Source organism: Taeniopygia guttata, chromosome 18, assembly GCF_048771995.1.
Source record: "Taeniopygia guttata chromosome 18, bTaeGut7.mat, whole genome shotgun sequence".
NCBI classification, from domain to species: Eukaryota; Metazoa; Chordata; class Aves; order Passeriformes; family Estrildidae; genus Taeniopygia; species Taeniopygia guttata.
Window position 1 is genome coordinate 4247054 of NC_133043.1, and position 20925 is coordinate 4267978.

At 40.1% G+C, this 20925-nt stretch overlaps 1 protein-coding gene and 1 long non-coding RNA gene across 2 annotated transcripts; one reads left to right on the forward strand and one right to left on the reverse strand.

Annotated features, from left to right (window-relative positions):
- Positions 1–1739: 1739 nt before the first annotated feature.
- LOC140685266 (uncharacterized) lies at positions 1740–9617 on the reverse strand. Its single transcript, XR_012058605.1, has 2 exons — positions 9485–9617; positions 1740–9360 (listed from the first exon to the last, which is right to left on the reverse strand). It is a non-coding gene; the product is annotated as an uncharacterized lncRNA (long non-coding RNA).
- On the forward strand, positions 9607–20279 carry UTP6 (UTP6 small subunit processome component). Its single transcript, XM_012578448.5, has 19 exons — positions 9607–9808; positions 9894–9978; positions 10639–10680; positions 10764–10856; positions 11002–11049; positions 11843–11906; positions 12328–12446; positions 12939–13016; positions 13440–13521; positions 14513–14594; positions 15208–15389; positions 16020–16099; positions 16833–16910; positions 17054–17233; positions 18025–18105; positions 18823–18932; positions 19016–19082; positions 19365–19437; positions 20007–20279. Exons 1-19 carry the CDS (start codon positions 9717–9719, stop codon positions 20162–20164), a joined length of 1794 nt encoding a protein of 597 aa, XP_012433902.5. The 5' UTR covers positions 9607–9716; the 3' UTR covers positions 20165–20279.
- The last annotated feature ends 646 nt before the right edge of the window (positions 20280–20925 follow it).

A 20925-nucleotide genomic window follows, 5' to 3' on the forward strand; every position in this document is an offset into this window, starting at 1 on the left:
CCGTGTGGGAAGCAGCGAGTCCGGCCGCGGGGAACCCCAGCCGCGGCTCCATTTAATCACCTCCTTATCAGCGCTGCGGCAGCTCTTGCACAAAAGGCTTCGGCAGCCGTTCCGTTCTGTTTGCTTTCCTTTGCCCAACTTCCCCGGGGTAATTGTACAGGGTAGGGTACGAATGGTCTGTGTGAAATACAGCCTTGAATTCTGGTACCAGATATAACTGAGGTGCTGGCACCCCACCGTCTCCGTTTCTCTTCTAATTTCTAGCGTTAAGAAAAATGAACTTAGTGATAAATGAACGTAGATAGATAAATATTATGAGGAAAACCATATATCAAAGTCAGTCATGCTGTAAATGTGCCTTACATTATCAATAAAGGGAAATTCTAAAGTGATGTCTCATCTGTCCCTTATTAATCTTATTATGTTTAAAGAAAATATATGTGTATACACCCCAAACATTCAAATAAACAAGTCTATTGATTACTTTCCTCCTCTTTTTGCTTTTTCTGTTGTACCATTCATTTTTCGTGTTTGCTCTGGAAAAGATCTTTGCTTCCCTTATCTTTTTTCCCCACTCCTCCTTCCCGCATCAGGCATTGATGTTTCACCTGCGAGCTTTTCAGTATTTTGCTTCAGCCTTAATTTTCTTACATTTTTATACATTCATTGTTGTCACCACTTTATCTATGTTGTGTTTTCTTTCTCTAAACGATATTGTTATGTATTTTACTCTGCTTATAATTGTCTCTGCTTAGTATGCGAGCTTCTTTATCTTCTGTTTCCTACTCAATTTTTCTACAGCCACTTGTTGTTACTGAATATATCATTTCATGTCAGTCTCTCACTCCTGGCAGTGGCAGTGTTTGAAGCACTGCACATTTTTGAGAATCTTATGTGTAATTTCTTTGCTCATAATACCCGTGACTTCCTGGTGATGTTTGGTGTTTGGGAGGCTGGACTCAGAGGCTAGAGACCAGCAGTATCCCAAATTATGGGTATCTCTAGGTGATCAGAGATTGAGCTTGAGGCTGATGACACCCTGTTAAAAGTGACAAAATATATCAATATTGAAGTATGTGTGAGAAAGACTCCTCAATCTTGTACAACTGCAATTCAGTCCTTGGAAGTTGTTTATTGCCTAATTTATTCCTGTTTCCTCCCAACTGCTTCTGTAGGTCATCCTTCTAAATGTCAGAACTGGAAGGAGACAGAGAGCAACCTTCCAAGCAGGAGTAAAAGATAATTCAGGAGTTAATCTCTGGCATTGAGTTGGATCTGATTGTGAACAGAGGAACCAGGACTGCGACTCCTGTCTTGAGAGAGACAACACAGTGCAGCACCACATCCGTGTCAGACCTCTGGAAAGGCAGGACTGGCTGCCAAACAGGAGCACTTTGGGAGCTTGAGCCTGTTTTCCTTAGTTGGTAAAGAGTCTCTTCCTTTTTTAACTTGTTTAAATTTGCTGTTCATATGTCCTTATGGAGCACAGAGTATTCATGAGGTACAGTCCTCAAAAACTCTGAAATGTCATTCCCCATCCCTGGAAGTGTTCAAGGCCAGGCTGGATGAGGCTTGCAACAACCTAGCCCAGTGGAAGGCGTCCCTGCCTGAGGCACAAGTTGAAAGGTGATGATGATCTTTAAGGTCCTTTCCAAACCAAACCATTCTGTAATTCTATGATTCATTCTATATTTGGAGCTTCACAGAATGGATGGCTAGAAAGAGCACAGGGCACAAAATAGCAAGTAACTTTTATTAATTTTGCACAATTAGAAGCAAGAAAAAGAAATAATCTCCTTATAGAAAGATGGAAATCATAACAGTTTCTTCAGAAGAAATGAGGTATGGTGTGAGATTGTTGTGTCCTTGACCTGCCTGGTAATATAGACCCCTACAGATTTTACAGATGCATTTATTAAAACCCAAAACATTACAACAATTTTCTTGTGTACATCTACATCAGATAGCAGAAAGTTTGCCATATTTAGCAGATGACCCTGAAAATGTGTTTTCTAATAGTCTAAAAAAGATGCAGTGAAATAGTGTGCCTGCCTGAAATTCACATAAACAGGTTAAATTAAAACAGTAGAAGAATACGATATTGTATCTTTTTGCCATAAAGATAAAAAGTACCCTAACATAATATAGGAGAAAAAAAAAGCAATTTATAAGTTTAAGATGATAAAAGGAAGAAACAAACCATTGCAAACCAGGAGTGCTGTTGAAACAAAACCCTGAAACAAAAGCAGAAGCAGGTGGCAGAGGTGCTTCCATGCTATGTCAGATTTTCAGTCTTGAGATGGTCAATCCATTCTTGTTTTCACCCTGTGTGTGGGATTTGCATTTGATATGCAAAAGATCAGATTTGTTTCCTGCAGATTGAAAGCTGCTTGCAAATCTCTTTTTCCTATGGATTTTTGCAGTCTGTGCGTGCCAGTATTCCTGTCATCTTTAATGGAAGAACTGCAGTGATTTTTGCCCCTTCAGATATATATGTAAAAGAATATGTATATTTTACAGCACTTCATGGATTTTTGTTTCATTTCATAGTTACATTCTTTTGTTTGTTGTCTGTAGTACCCCTATGGCCACACTACTTCCCTTTCCAGCTTCCAGTCCTCTAAATTACTGTGTCTCAGCGCAAGAATATTCACAAAAGATCTTTTTTTCCTTAAAAGGAGAAAGAAATACTTGTGTATTTGGAACTCAGTCTAAATGAAGGTTCTGCTTTCCTCAAAGTTTTATATCTTTAAACATATATCTGTCTATATAGATTGTTAGTTGCTAACTAAATACTACTATAGATCAGTTTATCTTCTGGAAATTAATATTACATGTAATTTTGGAACAAAACAGTGCTAATGAGCTAAATATGTAAACTTTTGGTCAGCCTTTGTTTCAGATTGGTTCCAGATTAGGGCCATCACGAAAGCAGGGCCAGTATTTATTAGGGAACATTGTTATTCCCCCTGGTAAGGCTCTGGAGTTGGGTGTTCAGGGTGTTGTTGAGATTACTAAATCCCCAGTGACTGTTGTGGGTACCTCTATTTGTTTATTTTGGTCTTGAGCTAATGAGCAGAGTCAGTGGGATTCAAGGGCATCCAGTATGGAAAAGACTTTACATACTCCAGTTCTCTGGTTAAAGCCAAACCTTGCTTCTTGTTTTCATGCACCCAGGTTCTCCTTCTCACACCCTGTCCCCAAACACAGGTTTTCCATGAGAGAAGTGAGGAACCAAGACAAACAAAAGCACCTCATGAGTAGATGGGAAGGTCCCATCTGTGCCACAGTACTCCAAAACCAGACCCATTTCAGTGGCACCCCTTTTTTTCATTTACACAAATAAACTTCACTAGGTGCTGAGTTAACTTCACCTGCAATAGTTATTAATTCATTTTTCAGTTAATATTTTTTATTTTCAGTCTGATTTGATGTAGATTAACAGTAATTGGCCATGGAGCTTGTTAGATAAACTACTCTTCCCTACCTACTTGGAAGACAAAAGTCAACATCCACTAAGTGTTTTCCCAGACTCTTGTAAACAGAGGCTACATAATATTGCACCTGGGGAAAGGGAGCAATTCCAGCCTTCTGGGAAACAGCATGAGAGCAGTTCCAGCTTCCTGAGTAACAGCACAGGATCAGTTCCAGCTCCCTGAGTAACAGCACGGGAGTGGGTGCAGTACTGGGTGTATTTGGGATGGGAGGATTGTACTGCTGTTGGGGTGGAAGTTCTCAGTTTCACTCTGGTTTTTCTATATGTTAGTGTACAGTACTGCCCTGCTTTAATAAGCAGGGAACTCAGCAAAAAGAAAATAAACTTTGCTGTAAGGGAAGCACTGTGGAGCATGGCAAAAGGGAAGAGTCAGGATTCCACACAGGAACCCAAGTGTAGCCATGAACGTCCTTGTGTGTATGAGAGGTTGACAGAGCAGCCACTTGTGATTCTCATTCACGTGTTTGGCTGGGGACTGCTTTTGTACAGAGCTGCTCAAATGTATTCCAGGAGCACAGCACTCAAGGAACTTGGCCCTCAGGGAATCTTAATGCACCCACAATGCCCAGCTTTCAGCCAGCAGGTTGCTCATTGTCTTGAGTTACTGCAGGGAGTGAAAAGTGAATGCACAGGATGTTTTGCACCAGGGAGTCACCTGTCTTCTGTTTTCACATGGTGAACAGTCAGTGATAATTAGTAATCAGTATTGATAGGACTTGTTTCTTAGAGTTCTCTTAGTGATGTTTTTCTGTATTTTTCATGACTCCTCTACAGTGAAATTTTTTTTCTGATTTTAAGTTAATGATTTCTTTTTGCTTGGTGGCTTTTTAGCAGTAGTGTTTGTCATTGGAATTGAGATAAGGAAGTAAAACTACTTGTTTCAAAAGCATTGTAAAAAGCCTGGGCCCAACAGAATGATTTGCTCTAGAAAGGTAGGACATCTCTTAAAATGGTTAAAATGCAAAACCATAAATATACTAACTGCACAGAAAAAATCCATGCCAAATCTTGAAATTTAAATACTTAATACATGGAAATGGACTAGGAATCATTCTAGTTCATGCTGTAATTTCAGGGATGCAGTATGTGTGATACACAAAACCGTCAAAAAATGATTCTAAGTGAACTTTCAGGATTTGTGTTCCCTTAATTGAGTCCCGGAAACTGAATGATACGGCAACTGAAACATTTCAGATGCAAACTTAATGATTAAACTCAAAAATGCAGAGATCAAAGAGAAACTGCTGGGAAGATCTGAGAATGAAGTCAGTTACAGATGTAAATAGAAGTTTCTGAATAAAAGGTCTGTTGACAGTGCAAGAATGAAATCTTCAATCACTCAAAAAGAAAAATATTGGAGGATCAAAGAACATGTCAATAGACAGTAAAATAAAACCTCAACTGAATTAGTTAGCTAATTAATTTCAGCTTTAAGTAAGGAATAATTTTAACAGGGACCAATTCTTTCTTTTGTGGCTAAACCAAGTACAGATTAATAAAGTGAGAATTTGGAATTTTATCACCATCAGTTACTTAAAGGATAAGATCAGGGCAGAAACTGTGTTCCCAGTGTTTACCAGTTAGCACAGATACACTAATTTCACACATGGGAAAACTTATCTAAATGTTTCATGAGAGAGTTATCTGGGGTTTCATGTTATCTGGGGTTTCATATGCCAGAGGTTTCTTCACAATACTTTTACAAGTGTTTATCTTGTTTTTGGAATGCTGCTCGAGAGGATATGATTCTTCACATGATAATCTGAATTATTCATATTCCAGAAACTACAGAAACTAGTTTTACTTCTGTAAAACTACAGAAGTAGTTTTAGTGGTTGTTGTCATGACTGTGCTCAAAGTACTTTTACCATGCTAAAACCACCTCTATAGAAGGGTGTGAGAAACACAGTAGGAGGCAAATTGTGACCAATCCTAATTCCAGTTTTTGGAAGAAGAAATAAATCTGTATGTGGTGAAGTGTATGCTTTTTGTTGTACCAGTGCAATTGATGCTGGCACCAACATGCTTGTATTTAAAAGACATGAGACTTTGCTCTGAGGAAGTTCTATCTTTCCCAAAATTGCTACTTATGACATAGGTCACCCAAGGCCATGCCGCAGTTTCATCCACCCTTTGAAACGTAACAGGTTAGTGAGGTAAATTAAGCTTAGCATGACTCTGCTGTCCAGACCTTTGGCAACAGACAAGAAATAAATTAAAGATAATTAAGCAATATGGCAAGCACATTTCTCTCTGTGCACCTCTATGAAAAATCCTGAGAGAGAGAGAAATGTGGTTGCCACATAGCAATATGTTTTGTGGTGTTGACATTTTGGTAGTATGTAGGGGAGATGACTGATATAGATTCAAATTGTTGAAATGTGACTGGCATTTCACTGGGTTATGAACTGGCAACTAGGACATGACTGACTAGTTGTAACTGCCCTGCTGCATTTAGACAGACTGTCAGCTACTCACCAAACAGACAAATGACAAAATCAAATAAAAAGGCAACTCAGAGCCACTACTGTGCAAGCCCCTGGAGACCCTGAATAAGCAGATGGATCTTATACTGAGTGCCAGATGTGAATTGGCAAGGAAACAATTCCAGAGGCATCATTCCCCTTCACTGGAAATTCCCTGTGTATAGATGTTCAGATCTCGGGGCAAAACAGAATGCCTCAAAATGAGTAGGAGGAAAACTCTGACTCATAAAAATTCAAGTTCAGAGCCAATGCAGAGAAGAAAGTAAAGGTTTTGCCTTTTAAAAGTGATGATATGTAAAGTATCAGATAATAGTTCGGTCAAGGCATTAAATGAAAATATTTATATTTGTTGGTTTTGGTTTTTTTACCACTTAGAGCTGAAAAAAGAGAAGAGTGAGTGAATGAAATTCCTGGAGGGATTCAGATCTAAAGTTGCAGGGTCAGTGCCAGCAAGCTGCAAGAGTAAAGCAATGCATTGACAAAGACTAGCATTTTTCTATTAGAATGGAAAAAATAACATCTGTCTAGGACATGTACCAGGATTAATGCTGGTATGGAACAGTCCAACTGACCAGCTGCAAAGTTTTAAATCTAAATTTTTGGATGTTCAGAATGGAATTGCAGTGATGAAACCACTATTTATTCAGATTGGCTGCTGGTTTTGGCAGGGGTGAAACCAAATCATCACGTAAATTATTTTAATTACAAAATTAAGTAAGTAAAAAGTTTGGGTTAATCTATTTTTAAGAGTAAATTCCAAACTGTTTTATTAACAGATGTGCTCATATATTTTCAAATCAAAATCCCACATGCTCAGTAAATGTTTTGAGGGCTTTGTTAAAAATATGTCCTGAAGGGATGAACCACTGGCTCAGCTGAAGTCAGTGGAAGCTTCTCAATTATTTTCATGAGGTCATAACATTACTCTCATTGTTTAAAAGGCATTTTCATAAAGTACATGTTAACTGTAAAATACTGTACATCTGGGGGCATCTTCTAAAAAGCTATAATTGTTTCTGCACTCAGGTGGTAAAATAGCAGAAATTAAAAAGATCGATATAAACAAATTTGTAATTTAAATATTTGTCTTAGGCACATTAACCATTAAATGTTTTAATATAGACAAAACTTAAAGGAAAACCACTGTGATTACTCCTAATTCACAACATATCCATTGCTTGCAGACATAACTATAAATATTAAGTTGTGACAGCTTGCCAGAACTTCTCCACAAGGACCTACTGATGGAGTTTTTCTAAAGAGACTTCATAAAAGCAGCAAACTGTGGGACCCTGCAGATGGCAGCTGTAGCAGTTGTTTCTCCAGTTTTCCCAATAAGATTTGTTGAAACTCTCTGTATTGCAACGTCTTTATTGGTAATGGATCCCTCCTTAATTTGCACTGATGCATTTGGAATGTCAGCTTCCAAAACAAGGCACATGGGAGGCATTTAAAGTAGATTTTATGAAAGGGAAATGAACAAAGAGCATGTCAGGTTCCATTTTGATTTGCATGACAAATCCAGCATGCAGTGTTCTGGTGGGTCGGGCTGGGCTTGCCTGCCACTCACAGCGTTTGTCACTTTGGTATGAGCACTTTTGACAGTCCGTTATGTTAATTGTTCTAAGGATTGTTTTGCTGGGAGAAGAAAAGGAAAGGCATTTTTATTTTTGTACTTGTTCCATCTACAGGAATGGAGGGATATCTGAGGGAACAAAAAGTGTTTTCAATTGGGTTTTGATCTATTTTTTTTGTAAATAATCCTGCGAGGTCATCAACAAAGTTCAATATTTTAAATCTTATTGTTACTCACTCTGTGATTTTGAGTGGGAAGTACCAGGCCCCTAAACTAGAAACTTGGGTAGTCCATTGTTTTGGTGCACACCATTCTTTGATCTTTTGAGTTCCACAGTGATGGGTCCTGCAGAGTGGTTTGTGCTGTGCCTATGTGCTTCTTTGGGATGATATTGTGGTGCTTTGACAAGTGCTAGCAAGAAATTTAATGCCCTCTGAAGCCTTGTGGGACACCCATTGTTATCAGTGTGTGGGGAACTCTCAGACCTGTTGTAGATCTGTGCACAGGACTGAATTCTCCTGGAGGCACATTCAAGGTGGAGGTTGCTGTGGCCCCTGAGGGTACACACACTTCTCCATCACATACATTAAAACAGTGATGGATGGTTTGGTGAGCTTCAAAGTTCCTGACTGACTTCAGGTGGCAGAACACTGTAGGTTGATCACAGAACAGTATTTTTAGACTGCCAGAATAATCAAAGTTTTAGAAGACTCTGTTCTTTATGTGGGTGTCTCTCACCAAAATCAGTTATTGCTGATTTTCAGCCAAAGAAGAGCTGGATGGTTGAAGAGAGAGGAGAGCAAGAAAATAGAAAAAAGAATTTCCAGAAATTTTCAGGTAATGGCTGGCATTCCCCTTTTCAATTCATAACTCCTACGCTGCAGGTAGTGTTGTAATTTACATGTTGGGATCTACATGCACCATGACAGATTACCTATAGGTACAGAATGCTTTTTAGTATAAAATCATGCACTCAGATGCAAAAATACTCAAATGAAGTGAAATAATCCAGTAGTAATTCCAATCACACACTTGCTCAGCAATTCAGTGTGCTAATGCTACTTTTGATGCCCAGCACTATTCTTCTTAAGGGCTATTTTAGTAAAACCTGTGGACTTGCACAAAAATCAGCTTGCGCTGGTGCATCTCAGAATGTCAAACCCAATATAATTAACAAGTTACTGGTGATTATGAGTAACACTCTTCCACCACCACAGCAGACTGCTGTGCTGCTTTACTGAAAGCTGAACCCAGTGGAAGGTGAACTCACTCAGCTTCAGGTCCCAAGGGACTGAAGGCTTTGGCTCACCAGTGGCAATGGCTGTGCTGGGATGGCTGTGCTGATCCCCCTCCAACCTGTTTACTGTTACCTGGTTTTATTGTTAATTTTCTCAGAATCATAGACCCATGGAATGCTTTGGGTTGGAAGGGGCCTTAAATATCATCTAGTTCTAACCAGGTTACTGCAAGCCGTTTTACCTGACCTTGAACACTTCCAGGAACGGGGAATCCACATGTTCTCTGGGCAACCGGTACCAGCATCTCACCACCCTCACAGTAGAGGATTTTTTCTTTCAAATTTGGAAGGTAGAAAGAACAAAGGTGCCATGTGAGAGACAAAGAGTCACTTGTCCTGGAGGAATCCTACCAAGAAGCAAAGTGCTGGAGCAGTTCCAGGCTGATGTCCCATCACTGAGCCTGGTCAATGCCATCGTGTTTAGCTGCAAGGCTGGTGCCAAGAGGATGGTGCCACACTCTTTTCAGCGACGCTCAGCGACAGGACAAGGAGCAATGGCCATAAGCTAAAACACAATAAGTCCCAGCTCAACATGAGGAAAAATTTCTTTCCGTGGAGTGTGGCAGAGCATTGAACAGCTGCTCGGGGAGATCGTGGAGTCTCCAACCCTGGAAACATTCCAAACTCACCTGCGTGTCCGCGGCTGCAGGCGACCCTGCTGCAGGGAGGTTGGACTGGGCCATCTCCGGAGCTGCTTCCCAGCCGGGCGAGGCTGCGCGGCGCTGGCCCCGCCGGCCGGCAGGGGGCGGCAGAGCGCGCAGCGGCCGCGGAAGCGGCGCGGGCAGCGGGCGGAAGCGGCGGCCGGGCCGTGCAGGGCCGTGCCGGGCCGTGCCGGGCCGGACACACCGGCGCCCCGCGGCCATGGCAGAGCGCATCGAGCAGCGGCTGGAGGATCGCATCCCGGAGCTCGAGCAGCTGGAACGGGTCGGGCTCTTCACACACAAAGAGATCCGGTGAGCGGGGCCGGGCCCGGGCGGGCGGGTGAGCGCACGTGGTGCGGCCGGGAGCGCTCCGGGCGCTGATCTCCCGTTCCCGCAGGGCTGTCCTGAGGAAAGCTTCGGCTCTGGAGTACAAAATCCAACGGAGAGCGCTGCGGAAGGAGGATTTCATTAACTACATCCAGGTAGGCTGCACCGAGCGGCAGAGCGGGGCAGTTCTCGGTGCAGACCCAGCTCAGTTAGACCCGGGTAATTTTGTAGTGATTCATGTTGGAAACAGGTCAGAAAACGGAGACCCCCCTCCTCACCTGGTCCCAGGTGTTCACCTGTGAGCGGCTCTTGGCACCGGAGTATGAAGCGCAGCCAGGAGCTGGTGCGCGAGTTTGGGTCAAGCTTCTCTAGTGTTGTCACCTTTTCCTGTAGTTATTTGTCTGTCCAAGGGTGCAGAGCCCCCAGTTCCCTGATGTGCTGTGTAAAGGGGGAATTTGTTCCCTGATGTGTGTAGTTAAGGGGAATTAATAAGTTCAGTGATAGGAAACGGTTCCTGAAAGGGTGGTCGGGCACGGAACAGGCTTCGCAGGGAATGGTCATGACCAGGAGCCTGACAGAGTTCAAGGAATGTTTGGACAATGCTTTAAGGCATAAGGTAGGATTGTTGGGCTGCCCTGTGAAGGGCCAAAGTCTTAGGAATGTAGTGACCCAGCCAAAAATTACTGCTTATGATTTCCTGACTGTAATGTTTTTTGTCCACCTGATCATCTATAACAAACTTAATGTAATTTTTTCTTGCCTTGCTGTTAGGGGCCTCCACATTTGCTGTTAAATGTTTTTTCTTTCCATTCTAGTATGAAGTTAATCTGCTGGAACTTATCAAGAAAAGAAGAGCAGTAAGTTTGTCAGCTGTTAAAGAGTGCAAAATACTTTATGCAAAATTTTCTATTGAATAAAATTAGTATTTTTTTCCTCCTAGCGCATTGGATATTCATTTAAGAAGGATGAAATTGAGCACTCTATTCTGCATAGAGTCCACAGCCTATTCAACCGAGCTACAGGGAAATGGAAAGTAAGTTTATTTGTACTGATATTTGGAATTCTTTTTTATTCTGTATGCCAAGTCATTGTACCAAGGGTGTGTTGTTTGCTTGTCAGTGTACAAGCGATTTTGTACACTGTGAGGTTGATTATTTTCTTCTTTTGATTTCCAACAGGATGATGTCCAACTCTGGCTTTCCCATGTTGCGTTTTGCAAGCAGTGGGTGAGTTTTCAAATCCTAATCTTAGCTGGGTTGAGACTGGTGCTTATTCATGCATCTGAAACTTGATTTAAAGATAGGGATACAAACTTTACTGCTGCATGCTGTAATACTGAAGTAATTTTTATAGTATTGTTGGAGCTGCTTGGGATTTTCACTGATATTTATAAGTGTAGAGTTTGGCTGAGAGTGAATTAGTATGGAATTCGATGCTTACAGGGGCAAAAATGAGGCTGACTCCATTAAATCTGGAGTACCAGTTGGTTTGTGAGAACCATAATATTGATTATAAATTCTCTGGAGTGAGTGATTCACTTGTCTATGAATTGTGATTTTTTTCCAAATATTTATTGTAGTGACTGTGCTGAAAAGCCTAATTCTATCAATTTTGCACTTCATAAACTTACTTGTGCAAGGCTTCACATTATTACCAGCATTCAAGTGTTGTCCTTTCTCTACTGAAGAAGGTGACTTTGCATGGTGGTGAGGGTGGCCAAAGGAAAATACAATCTCTATCTCAAAAGAGGGCAGTGAAATCATGGGTTTGGGACTTGGCAACGTTTGTGTTGGCTGTGTGGTTCAGAAAATTTGAGTTAGCCATACTACTCTAATGTGGTGACATTTAAATGCTGGTCACTAGTGAGTAAACATGAGAAACATTCTGCTGTAGGTAAAGTAGCAGAGAAGCATCTTTTTCTCATCAATTGTACAACTTGTAACCTTTCCTACTGAAACTTTGGTGGTGGGGGTTCAATTCAGTGCCAGAGTGGGTGAAACAAAACTGCTTCTTTTACAGAATGCAAAACATCAACTCAGTAAGGTGTTTTCTACCATGTTGGCAATTCATTCCAATAAACCAGGTAAATAGCACAATGGTGAGTGCTGCATAAATGCCTCAGCATGGATTGTCTGGTGTTGGTTTAAGCTTTTGTAGATCTCAGTTCAAGCTGTTGGGCTAAAGTTCCTACTCTCTGCTCTTTGCCTTGCTGCTGCTTCAGAGAAGGGCTCTGACAAGCTTGTGCTGAGCAGTCATAAAGGGATGTGAAGTAGGTCAGAATGACCAATCCCAGCTGGACTGAGGACTTGGTGTGATGTTAAGTGCTCATGTTATGTTAAGCCTTTTGGCTTTTGAAGGCATCATTAGATCCGTAGCTAAACCAGATTAAACTTCCTGGATCTGCCTATCTGCTTTACAGTTTTGTATAGGAGATAATCAATCTTATTCTGGGGCTGAGCTCATGTTGAGAGGTTAAATACATTTATTTGTGTCACCTGTTGCAGCACTGTGGATTATGGCAGCCAAGTGGGAAATGGAGACACGACTGTCATCAGAAAGTGCCAGGCACTTGTTCCTTCGTGCTTTGCGCTTCCATCCAGAGTGCCCCAAACTTTATCAAGAAGTGAGTTCCTGTTTTTCTTCTACGACGGCTTGCTTGTTCAATCAGAGCAAATCAATTCAGCATATTTCCCAGATCTGTCTGAGACAACTGGAAGAATTCTTGGTTTTCCATCAGCAGGAAAATGTCAAAAATATTTTAAAAATGAATCCCAAAATTCCTTTCTAAGGTACTGTTAAGCTATGCTAGGACATAGTTGTCAGGCTCAGTCTGGCATCCCCAATCTTTGCTGAGGAGCTTGGTTTCATTTGGGGGTAAGTTAAGGTTTAAAGAAGGACTAAAAAATGATCATTGCTACTTGTTGGAAATTTCTGGGCAAATACACAGGGCAGATAGTAGTAGGTGCACAAACCTTCGAAAACCAAGGCTCTAGGACATGTGGGATGTGGCGAAGTCCTGATTTGTATCTCCACAGAGCTTGTTTTACCCTGTTTGCAGACTTAGATTTTTATGATTTATCCCCAGAGTAATTTCATTTTGTTGTAACTCTTGCAGTATTTCAGAATGGAGCTTATGCATGCTGAAAAACAGAGGAAGGAGAAGAAAGAATTTGAACAAGCAAAGATGGACCTGGTAGGTCAGCTAAACTTACTTAAGAGATATTGTCTGCTTGTGTATTACCTGCTGAAATTCACAGTTTTGGATCAATAGTTTATTTGACAATGGTTTAGTGAAAGTTTTTTTTCATGTCCTGCCCCTGTGTGGAGCTTTTTCAAGTATTTCTAATGCTCAGCTCTAATATTTCATACATTTATTTTTTCTTTGCATTTGTAGAATCTTTTATTACATTCCCCAAACTGAAAATTAACAGTAATTTCTGGAAAGTAATAGTCAAACTTCCTACCTCATTTCTTTATAATTGGTTTGTGCAAATTACATAAAAGCAGACTTACATGAAGAAAAACATTTATATCTTCCGATTTTTCTTTCCCTATTTGTAAAAATGTTAATTGAGAAAGGACAATAATGTCTTCAATGATATGCTTGATATTTCAGGGGGAATTCAATTACTCTGAAGAAATTCTTAATGGGGAGATGGCTCGCATAGTCTACAGGGATGCTTCTCAGAAAATTAAAGGTGAATGAACATTTCTTGTACTTCTCATTAAGAAAATTGTAATCTTTACCCCAGTTCTGCAGTAGGCAATGCTGATAGACTTGGCTCCACTGAGATCCTTTTTTGAAATACACCATTTTTTCAGTAGAACCTATTAAATGCCAGAGTATAAATTAATGGTGCTTCTGATTGCATGTCTTTCCTTCAGGCTGACATCTCTTCCAGCACAGCAGCTTTCAGGCTGAAGAGGCCTAGGTGCTGGGTGTCAGCCTCAAAACCTGATTGTTTAGAAAAGAAAATTGAAGGGCAGTTCAGAGTTACACGTTTTTTTTTTTACTTTGCTGAACATTAGATCACAACTAATCAGCTACCGCGAGTGGCAAAAAAGTAAGAATTCAGACTAATAATAAACCAGGCTAAATTATTTTAAATTAAGCAGGCTTGGTAAAAACAAGCCATTTTGTTAAGTGAGTTGGGTAAAATAAGTGTAAACTAGTAGTAGGTGTCTTTGACTGCTCATAATAGATGGGGATATTTTGGAAGACTGGGCAAAATACAATAATGAACACTGAAAAGTAATGGGGGAAAAGGATATTAGAGGAAATTTCAGAAAGAGGTGGTTTAATTTAATTTTCTGGAGAAATAATGGAAAAAACAGGCATACAAATGATTTGTAGGCACCTGAAAATAATAAGGTGAGTAATGGCTGGTGGGGGTTCACAATGATCTGATTATGTCCAGTCATGTCACTTGGCATTTTCAAAGGTAAGTTGTGGAAACGGAAGATGGACACAATTCACGAACATCTATTTTGTACAGCTTTGGAGAGATCTGTCCTGAGTGTGGAGCATTTTGTTTTCATGGCAGCGTCAAGTGAGGGAGTAGAGGAGATGCTGATTAAATTTGCATGTGGAACCAAGCTACAGCAATGCGAAGTGCAATTGATGTAATATCTTGAGGAATTTTTCAGCAAATACACCGCTTGATAGTTTTATTTTCTTTTGAAATGCAGGTGTTGAGTTCCAGCTGGCTGTGCTCTCTATTGCAAAGCTCTTTGATTTTACCCAGGATTTGCAAAAAGAAATCCTTGAAAGGTGAGTTGTGGCTTTGTGTTGCATTTTTATTTTATTTTGGTTTGGTTTTTAAGAAACATGTTCTCATAAGTTATAACACTAACATATAATGGTTTGACTGGACTTTCAGAACTTAAGGCTGTTCCTCTAGGCAAATAGTGTTAAGGCTTACGTGAAGTCCTTTAAAAAAAACAAAAGCATGATCTTTATAAGAGGATACTTGTATTTAATTTCAGAAAGGCCTCTAAAAAGCTGCTAAGAAAATTCAGGTAAAATACACTTGTCACTGAATAATTAGTGCACTTATTTTCCGTAAATTCATTGCAGAAACTGTGGATTTTCCTAGTGTACTTTGGTCAGGTTTTTGCAACTTTTGTTTCTCCAGTTGTTTCTCTCAAAAGAAAGATCTCTCTTGACAGCTCCCTGTCTGTTTCATGTTATTTCTGAAGAATATCCATGTTAAATAATATTTTTAAAAGCTAATATTTTGTCTTTCTCTTATAGAAAGGAAGGTAATTTTTTTTCTGGCATTTGGTTACTTAGTAACATTTCTATAGCAATATAACAACCCTGTTAAACATACCTGCAGGTAAGGACTGGTGGCTGTGGGCTGTTACAAGCATGTTGTGTTCAGTTTGCAGGCCAGATATGCTGATGATCCCCTGACATGGGACTACATGGCCCGCCGGGAGCTGGAGCTGGGGGCCCTGCAGCCCACAGAGCACACCACAAAGCAGAAAAAAGTCTCAGAAATGGCCCAGAGAGAGGAACGGTGCTGTGCAGTCTTTGATGAAGCTGTGGGAACAGTCCCAACAGGTGAAATGTTCTGCCTGCATTTTAACATTTGTTTCTGGTACTTGAGCAGCCTGTAAAAGCCTTGAAGGTGATGGCAGGCTCTACCATACCTAAGAGAAGGCAAGCAGTGCTTAGATGCTACCTCTTGGGATCTATTTTATGTATTGCTTGGGTTATTTTCCAATGTATTTGTGCTCTTGGAGGAGCTGCTTGGTGAGTCTGTTGCTGGTCAGCTGTGAGTAAGAAATGGTTTTGAGTTGTCAGGTGAGTGCATATCCAGTTTCAGCCTCTGGTGTTGTTCTTACTTGTAAAGGAGCTTGTCAAGGTACTATTTGTGGAGTGGTCTCAAACTTGCTGCTGTACAGCCTTTAAAGCCATAGAATAGTTTGGGTTGGAAGGGATCTTTAAAAGTCTCAGCTGAACGAAGAGCTTGATGCTCTTGACGAAGAGTTACTGCCTGCAGCTTGGACTGGGGAGTCATTTTAAAGTGTAATGTTATAAATCTAGGGCCTCTTGTAATACAACATTTTAAAACAAAGTTGGCACTAACGGTTTGTATCACATTTTGTATCTTTGTATTTCTTGAAGACAAATATTTGTGCTTATTCTTGTGATTCTCTGAAGTGTGATATTATGCCTTTGCTTTTACAGAGGACATGTGGAAATGCTATATCACTTTTTGCTTAGAGAGATACAACAGAAAAACCAACAGTGAAGAATTAAAGCAAAAGGTAAAATTTATTAGGAATCAATTCTAACAAATCATCCCTATTTTATTGACTTTTGTAATAGCTCAGACAAGAAGCAAATGTATTTTGATGTTTTATCAAAAATACTTACCTGTGGCTATCATTAAAAATAACTTTATCTCCTTATGGGGAGATCACTTTTACTGCCTAGGTGGCCTACACTTTTACTGCCTAGGCTATAGGTGGCCTGCCTGGACGTGATTAACCTGGACCTGATTAACCAGCCTTGTCAGTAAAGTACAGTGACCTCTTTGGATAAAAGCTAAGACTGCAGACTTGTTAATCATGGAATCATTTGGGTGGAAGGGGATCCTAAAAATTCAGGTCCTTCAAACCTCTGCATGTTCAAAGAAGAGGATGAATTAAAATTACTCTTGCAAATAAATCTGAGCAAAGTTTGGTGCTGATTTAATTATGCATCTCCTTTTAGGTATGACTCAGTGAATTAATTAATTATCCTGTGCAACTTGGTTCCCTAGTATTACACAAAAAGAAAAATGCAGTGTTGTTCTTTGCTCCTTAAGGAAGATAAGTAAATGCTCAGATTTCCACTTTATTTTGGAATGTTTGCAGGTACCTAGAGCATTAGACACATAATGTGTAATTAGATATTCACTGACATGATACACAATCCAGTGGACTTCTTGGAATACTGGCATCTGGTATATATAGGAATAATGCTTGGGTTTTTTTTATTCTTCTCTATTGGTTCTAGAGGCTGGAGAGGACACTGAGTGTGTTCAGCAAAGCCCATGAGTCCAATTTGCTGTCAGAACCTCTCTACAAGCAGTGGGTAAGAACTGACAGAACAAACAGATGCTGAGGCTTTCCTGCATTATTCGTGTGCCTGCCTTTGCCATTTTGAGTAGACACAAAGATGAATGATACTGGTTCAAAGCCCTGCTTTTTAACAAAGCTGTTTCTGCTGGGTTTTAGCTTCAGCTCTTACTGAACTCCAGCCTCTCTGAGAAGGCTGTGGAGGTGGCAGAAGCTGCAACCAGGCATTTTAGCCAGTCCGTGGAAATGTGGCAGATGAGGCTGCGGGTGCTGATCCAGCTGAAGAGTGATGATGTGACCCAGTGCTTTGAAGAAGCCATTAAACATGTGAAATCTAAGGTCTGTGCTGGTCTTGGGCCAGAAACCCCTTATGATTTGTTGTTTTGTGGGGTTTTCCCGCCTTTTTCTTCTTTTTTTTCTTTGTTGTTGTGTTGTTGTTTTGGCTTTCTTGTGTTTTTTTTTCTTTTCTTTTTTTTTTGTTGGTTTGTGGTTTTGTTTGTTGTTGGTTTTGTTTTGTTTACAAGGCATTTTGAGTTCCTAACCATTTTTAGGGTCACAAATAGGAACTTGGATGTTTCACATGCAAATTGCATTCCTGAGTATTAGGGAATTGTCAATTCACTTAAAATTCACATGTCTAAAGTCTGAATGCTTACAGTTGATATTTTACATATTCTCCTAGCAGTGAGCTGGTGTTTGTGTCTTAAGGGAAAAATTTGTTTCCCTTTCTTCACTGTTGATATACCTGTGTGGTATTTCAAGCCTTGAATTAGCTGTGTGCTCTCCTGCTCTGTTCCATTTCAAACTCTGAACACAATGAGTGAGGAAATACGAAGGTTTCTTCCCTTTTTGTTCTTGGAAGTCACCTCTGTGTACTGCAGTGCTCAGAGATGCAGAACTTGGTTCTTGTCCCTGGCAACACAGCTGTCCAGCTAAGGATGATTTATCCTGTAAGTGAGGAAGGAAATGAGAAGTGATTTCAGTGTGCAGTTCAAAGTTGTCTTTCCAAGAGCTGTGTCCAAAGGGTATTTTTTATGGCAGGTAGTACAGAACCTGATGGCTGTGTTGCTGTCTGTTTCTGTAAGTCAGTCACTGTATTTCTGCTATTTGATTGTTTGCTGACCTTGTAGGGCACTTTGCCATTGTGGACCCTCTGGGTGGAGTGGAGTGAGGGCACAAACAGCAAGGAAGACACCGAAGCTCTTTACCAGGTACTTAGCTAATCAAAATCTACTTTTATGTCTGTGTCAATAACATGGAACAATGTGTGTGGATGGAACATGCAACAAATGCTTTCTCCTGAAGTTTGTTCATGTGTATATTGACATCAAAGAATTTCAAGCAAAACTATGTGCATTAAAAAAACCAGTTGGACATAGACTTACAGGCACAAATGTCATTCCCATGTCCTAAGGAATATCGATGTTTGTAAGCACAGCCAGTAATAGACTCCTACTTTGTGGTCTAGAATATTTGCTCTGTTTTCAGATACCTATCTGAGCACAGAAAAGATAATTTTCCAATTTGTGTGCAAACGTCAGTCTTGTTACAGAAAAGTCAAGATCAGAATGAGGACTTTAATCTCTCTATGGATTTCCTCAGTAGTGTAGGACAAAACATTTTCTCTTTGCCTGGCTTATTGGGTTGTGTTTCTTCCTCCCAGTTACCACATAAAAAATGTACTTCAGGTGGAAGCTTGAATTCAGCTATTTGTAGAGTACTGTGAAACCCTTTGCAATAAGGGGTTTAAGGAAATGCCAGTTCCAGCCATATAGAATACTGGAGGAGAAATGTGTTTTAGACTTAGGAGATCTCCTTTGTGTCAGATGCCTAACTAGGGAGAAGCACTAATTGAGCTATTTAATTGTAGGTTATGTGATAGGTTTACTTTTTGTTTATTTTGTTTTTTTTTCCTTTTAAACTTGCAGAGATCCTTACGTGCAACAACACCTGCTGAATCTGTGACTATGAAAGAAAGGTACCTTGACTGGATTTACAGAAATAGTGGCTATAAGAAAGTTAAAAGACTCTTTACCAGGTAAAAAAAAATACCTTCAAACCTGATTATTCTAGGGTATATGTTAGAAGTCCTTAAATCTAAAGTCACTTATTTTATTTCAGCTTGTGTGAAAATCGTCCAGTTTCACTTGACTTCTTCAGGAAGATGATCCAAATAGAAAAGGAGCAAGTAAGTTGTTGACTATCCAATTAATGCTTTGTATTTGTAAAATACAGTTCTAACCTGGGATTTAAATAGGAAGCAGAGTAGTGGTGTTAGTCTGTGATCAGTTCATGTTTGTCCTCTGCACTTGATTCACAAGATGTGATACAAACCCAAGTTCCATGGTAACTAATCTTCAGCAGTGTGTGCATGTAATTGCCATGACTCTCTTCCTTTGTCACAGTCAAATCATGCTGCAGATTCACTTCTGTACAAAATAATTGGCCTTTTAATACCTTCCTTTTTTAGGAATCCTGCAGAATGCTTCATCTGAGAGAATATTTTGAACGTGCCTTGAGGGAGTTTGGCTCAACAAATACTGGTGAGGGGGATTCTGGTTTTTAGTATTTATTTATTCATTCACTGCTGCCTGTTTAATTCCCACCCATTTTAAAAGGTATCTGTTTGTTCTGCTCTTGTGCTTGCTGTCATGCAGAGTGGAGCTCATTTCTTCTATGCCATTAAGAGTAGGACACTGCAGGGACCTCCCGTGTCAGCCCAGGGTCACTGACACTGGAATGGCTTCAGCACAATTAGGAGCAAATCACATTCAGACACTGGCTGGCATAAGAGATGTGTATCATTTTAAATTTGGATTTATGAACACTATGAAGCTATATATTTATAATCAAGTTTTTTGCAGTATTAATTTGAAGAAGGTACACAGCACAATTATTGTTGCATTATTTCTTCAGACATTACTGTTCCAGCTGGGAATATAGAACCCAGGGTTTTTGCTCCTCAAGGTACCAGAGATTTTAGTCTCACAAAGTAAACGGTACTGCATTAATAGTAGAGAAACTTAGAAAAAGAGTTTCTAGTGAGTCTTGAAATGCTTGTTAAGTAATATCTGGTCAAAATCTAACCAGAACTTTCATTTTTCTCTTAAAGACCTCTGGCTGGATTATATCAAGGAGGAGCTAAGTCATCCCCAAGGCAAACCAGAAAACTGTGGGAGTATTCACTGGCGAGCTATGAAGATGTTGCAGGGAGATCTGGTGGAAGATTTTGTTTCTAAATACACTTTATTGCAAACTGGACATTTATGAAAAACTATACATAGTTATAACATGACTGTGCATTTTTTAACTTCTTTGTACAAAGGTAAATATGTTCCTGGACTTTCTTAAAGTTTACCTTTACATTTTATGTGACAAAAAGGAATCATCTTCTCTGTTGCAGTAATTTCTTTCTAGTGTTGATTCTGCCAGGGGTAGGTTCAAGTGCACAGTCAGAGGAAGCAAACCCCTGAGGGTGTTTTCATCAAGACTTCTAAAGAGCAAACTTTTGATCCTGCTTAAACATTCAGATAGTTATAGTGCATCAGTTTTTACACTTTGGAAAGCTAATATTACAGCACCCAAATGCAAAAAACCCAAACCAAACCCCATGGAAATTACACCTGTGAAGGGTAGAGGGGAGCTGAGATCTGTTCGTAATGTCCTTGAGGTGAGAGGGGAAAGCTCTGATTTACACTTCCAACTTTCTGTCCACCCTCAAGTCCCCTCTTGAAAACCCAAAAAACCCTAAAAAATTCTAATTAGTACTAAAAAAAGCCTTTAAAGTACCTTAAAAAAATATTTTAAAAGCCCTGAAAAAGCCCTAAAGGTATCCTAAAAGTTCCCAGAAAGTTCCTAAAAAGCTCCTGTGAGAAAACCCCTCAAATATCCTTTAAAAACACTAAAAAGTAACCTTAAAAAAGTGCTCAGTCCCCAGTCTCTACCAGTCACTCTCTAGCCAGCAAACATCATCCCTACCTTTTAATTAGGGTCACTGACTGCAGCTGCTGGGAGGGTTCTGGGGCTGTCCC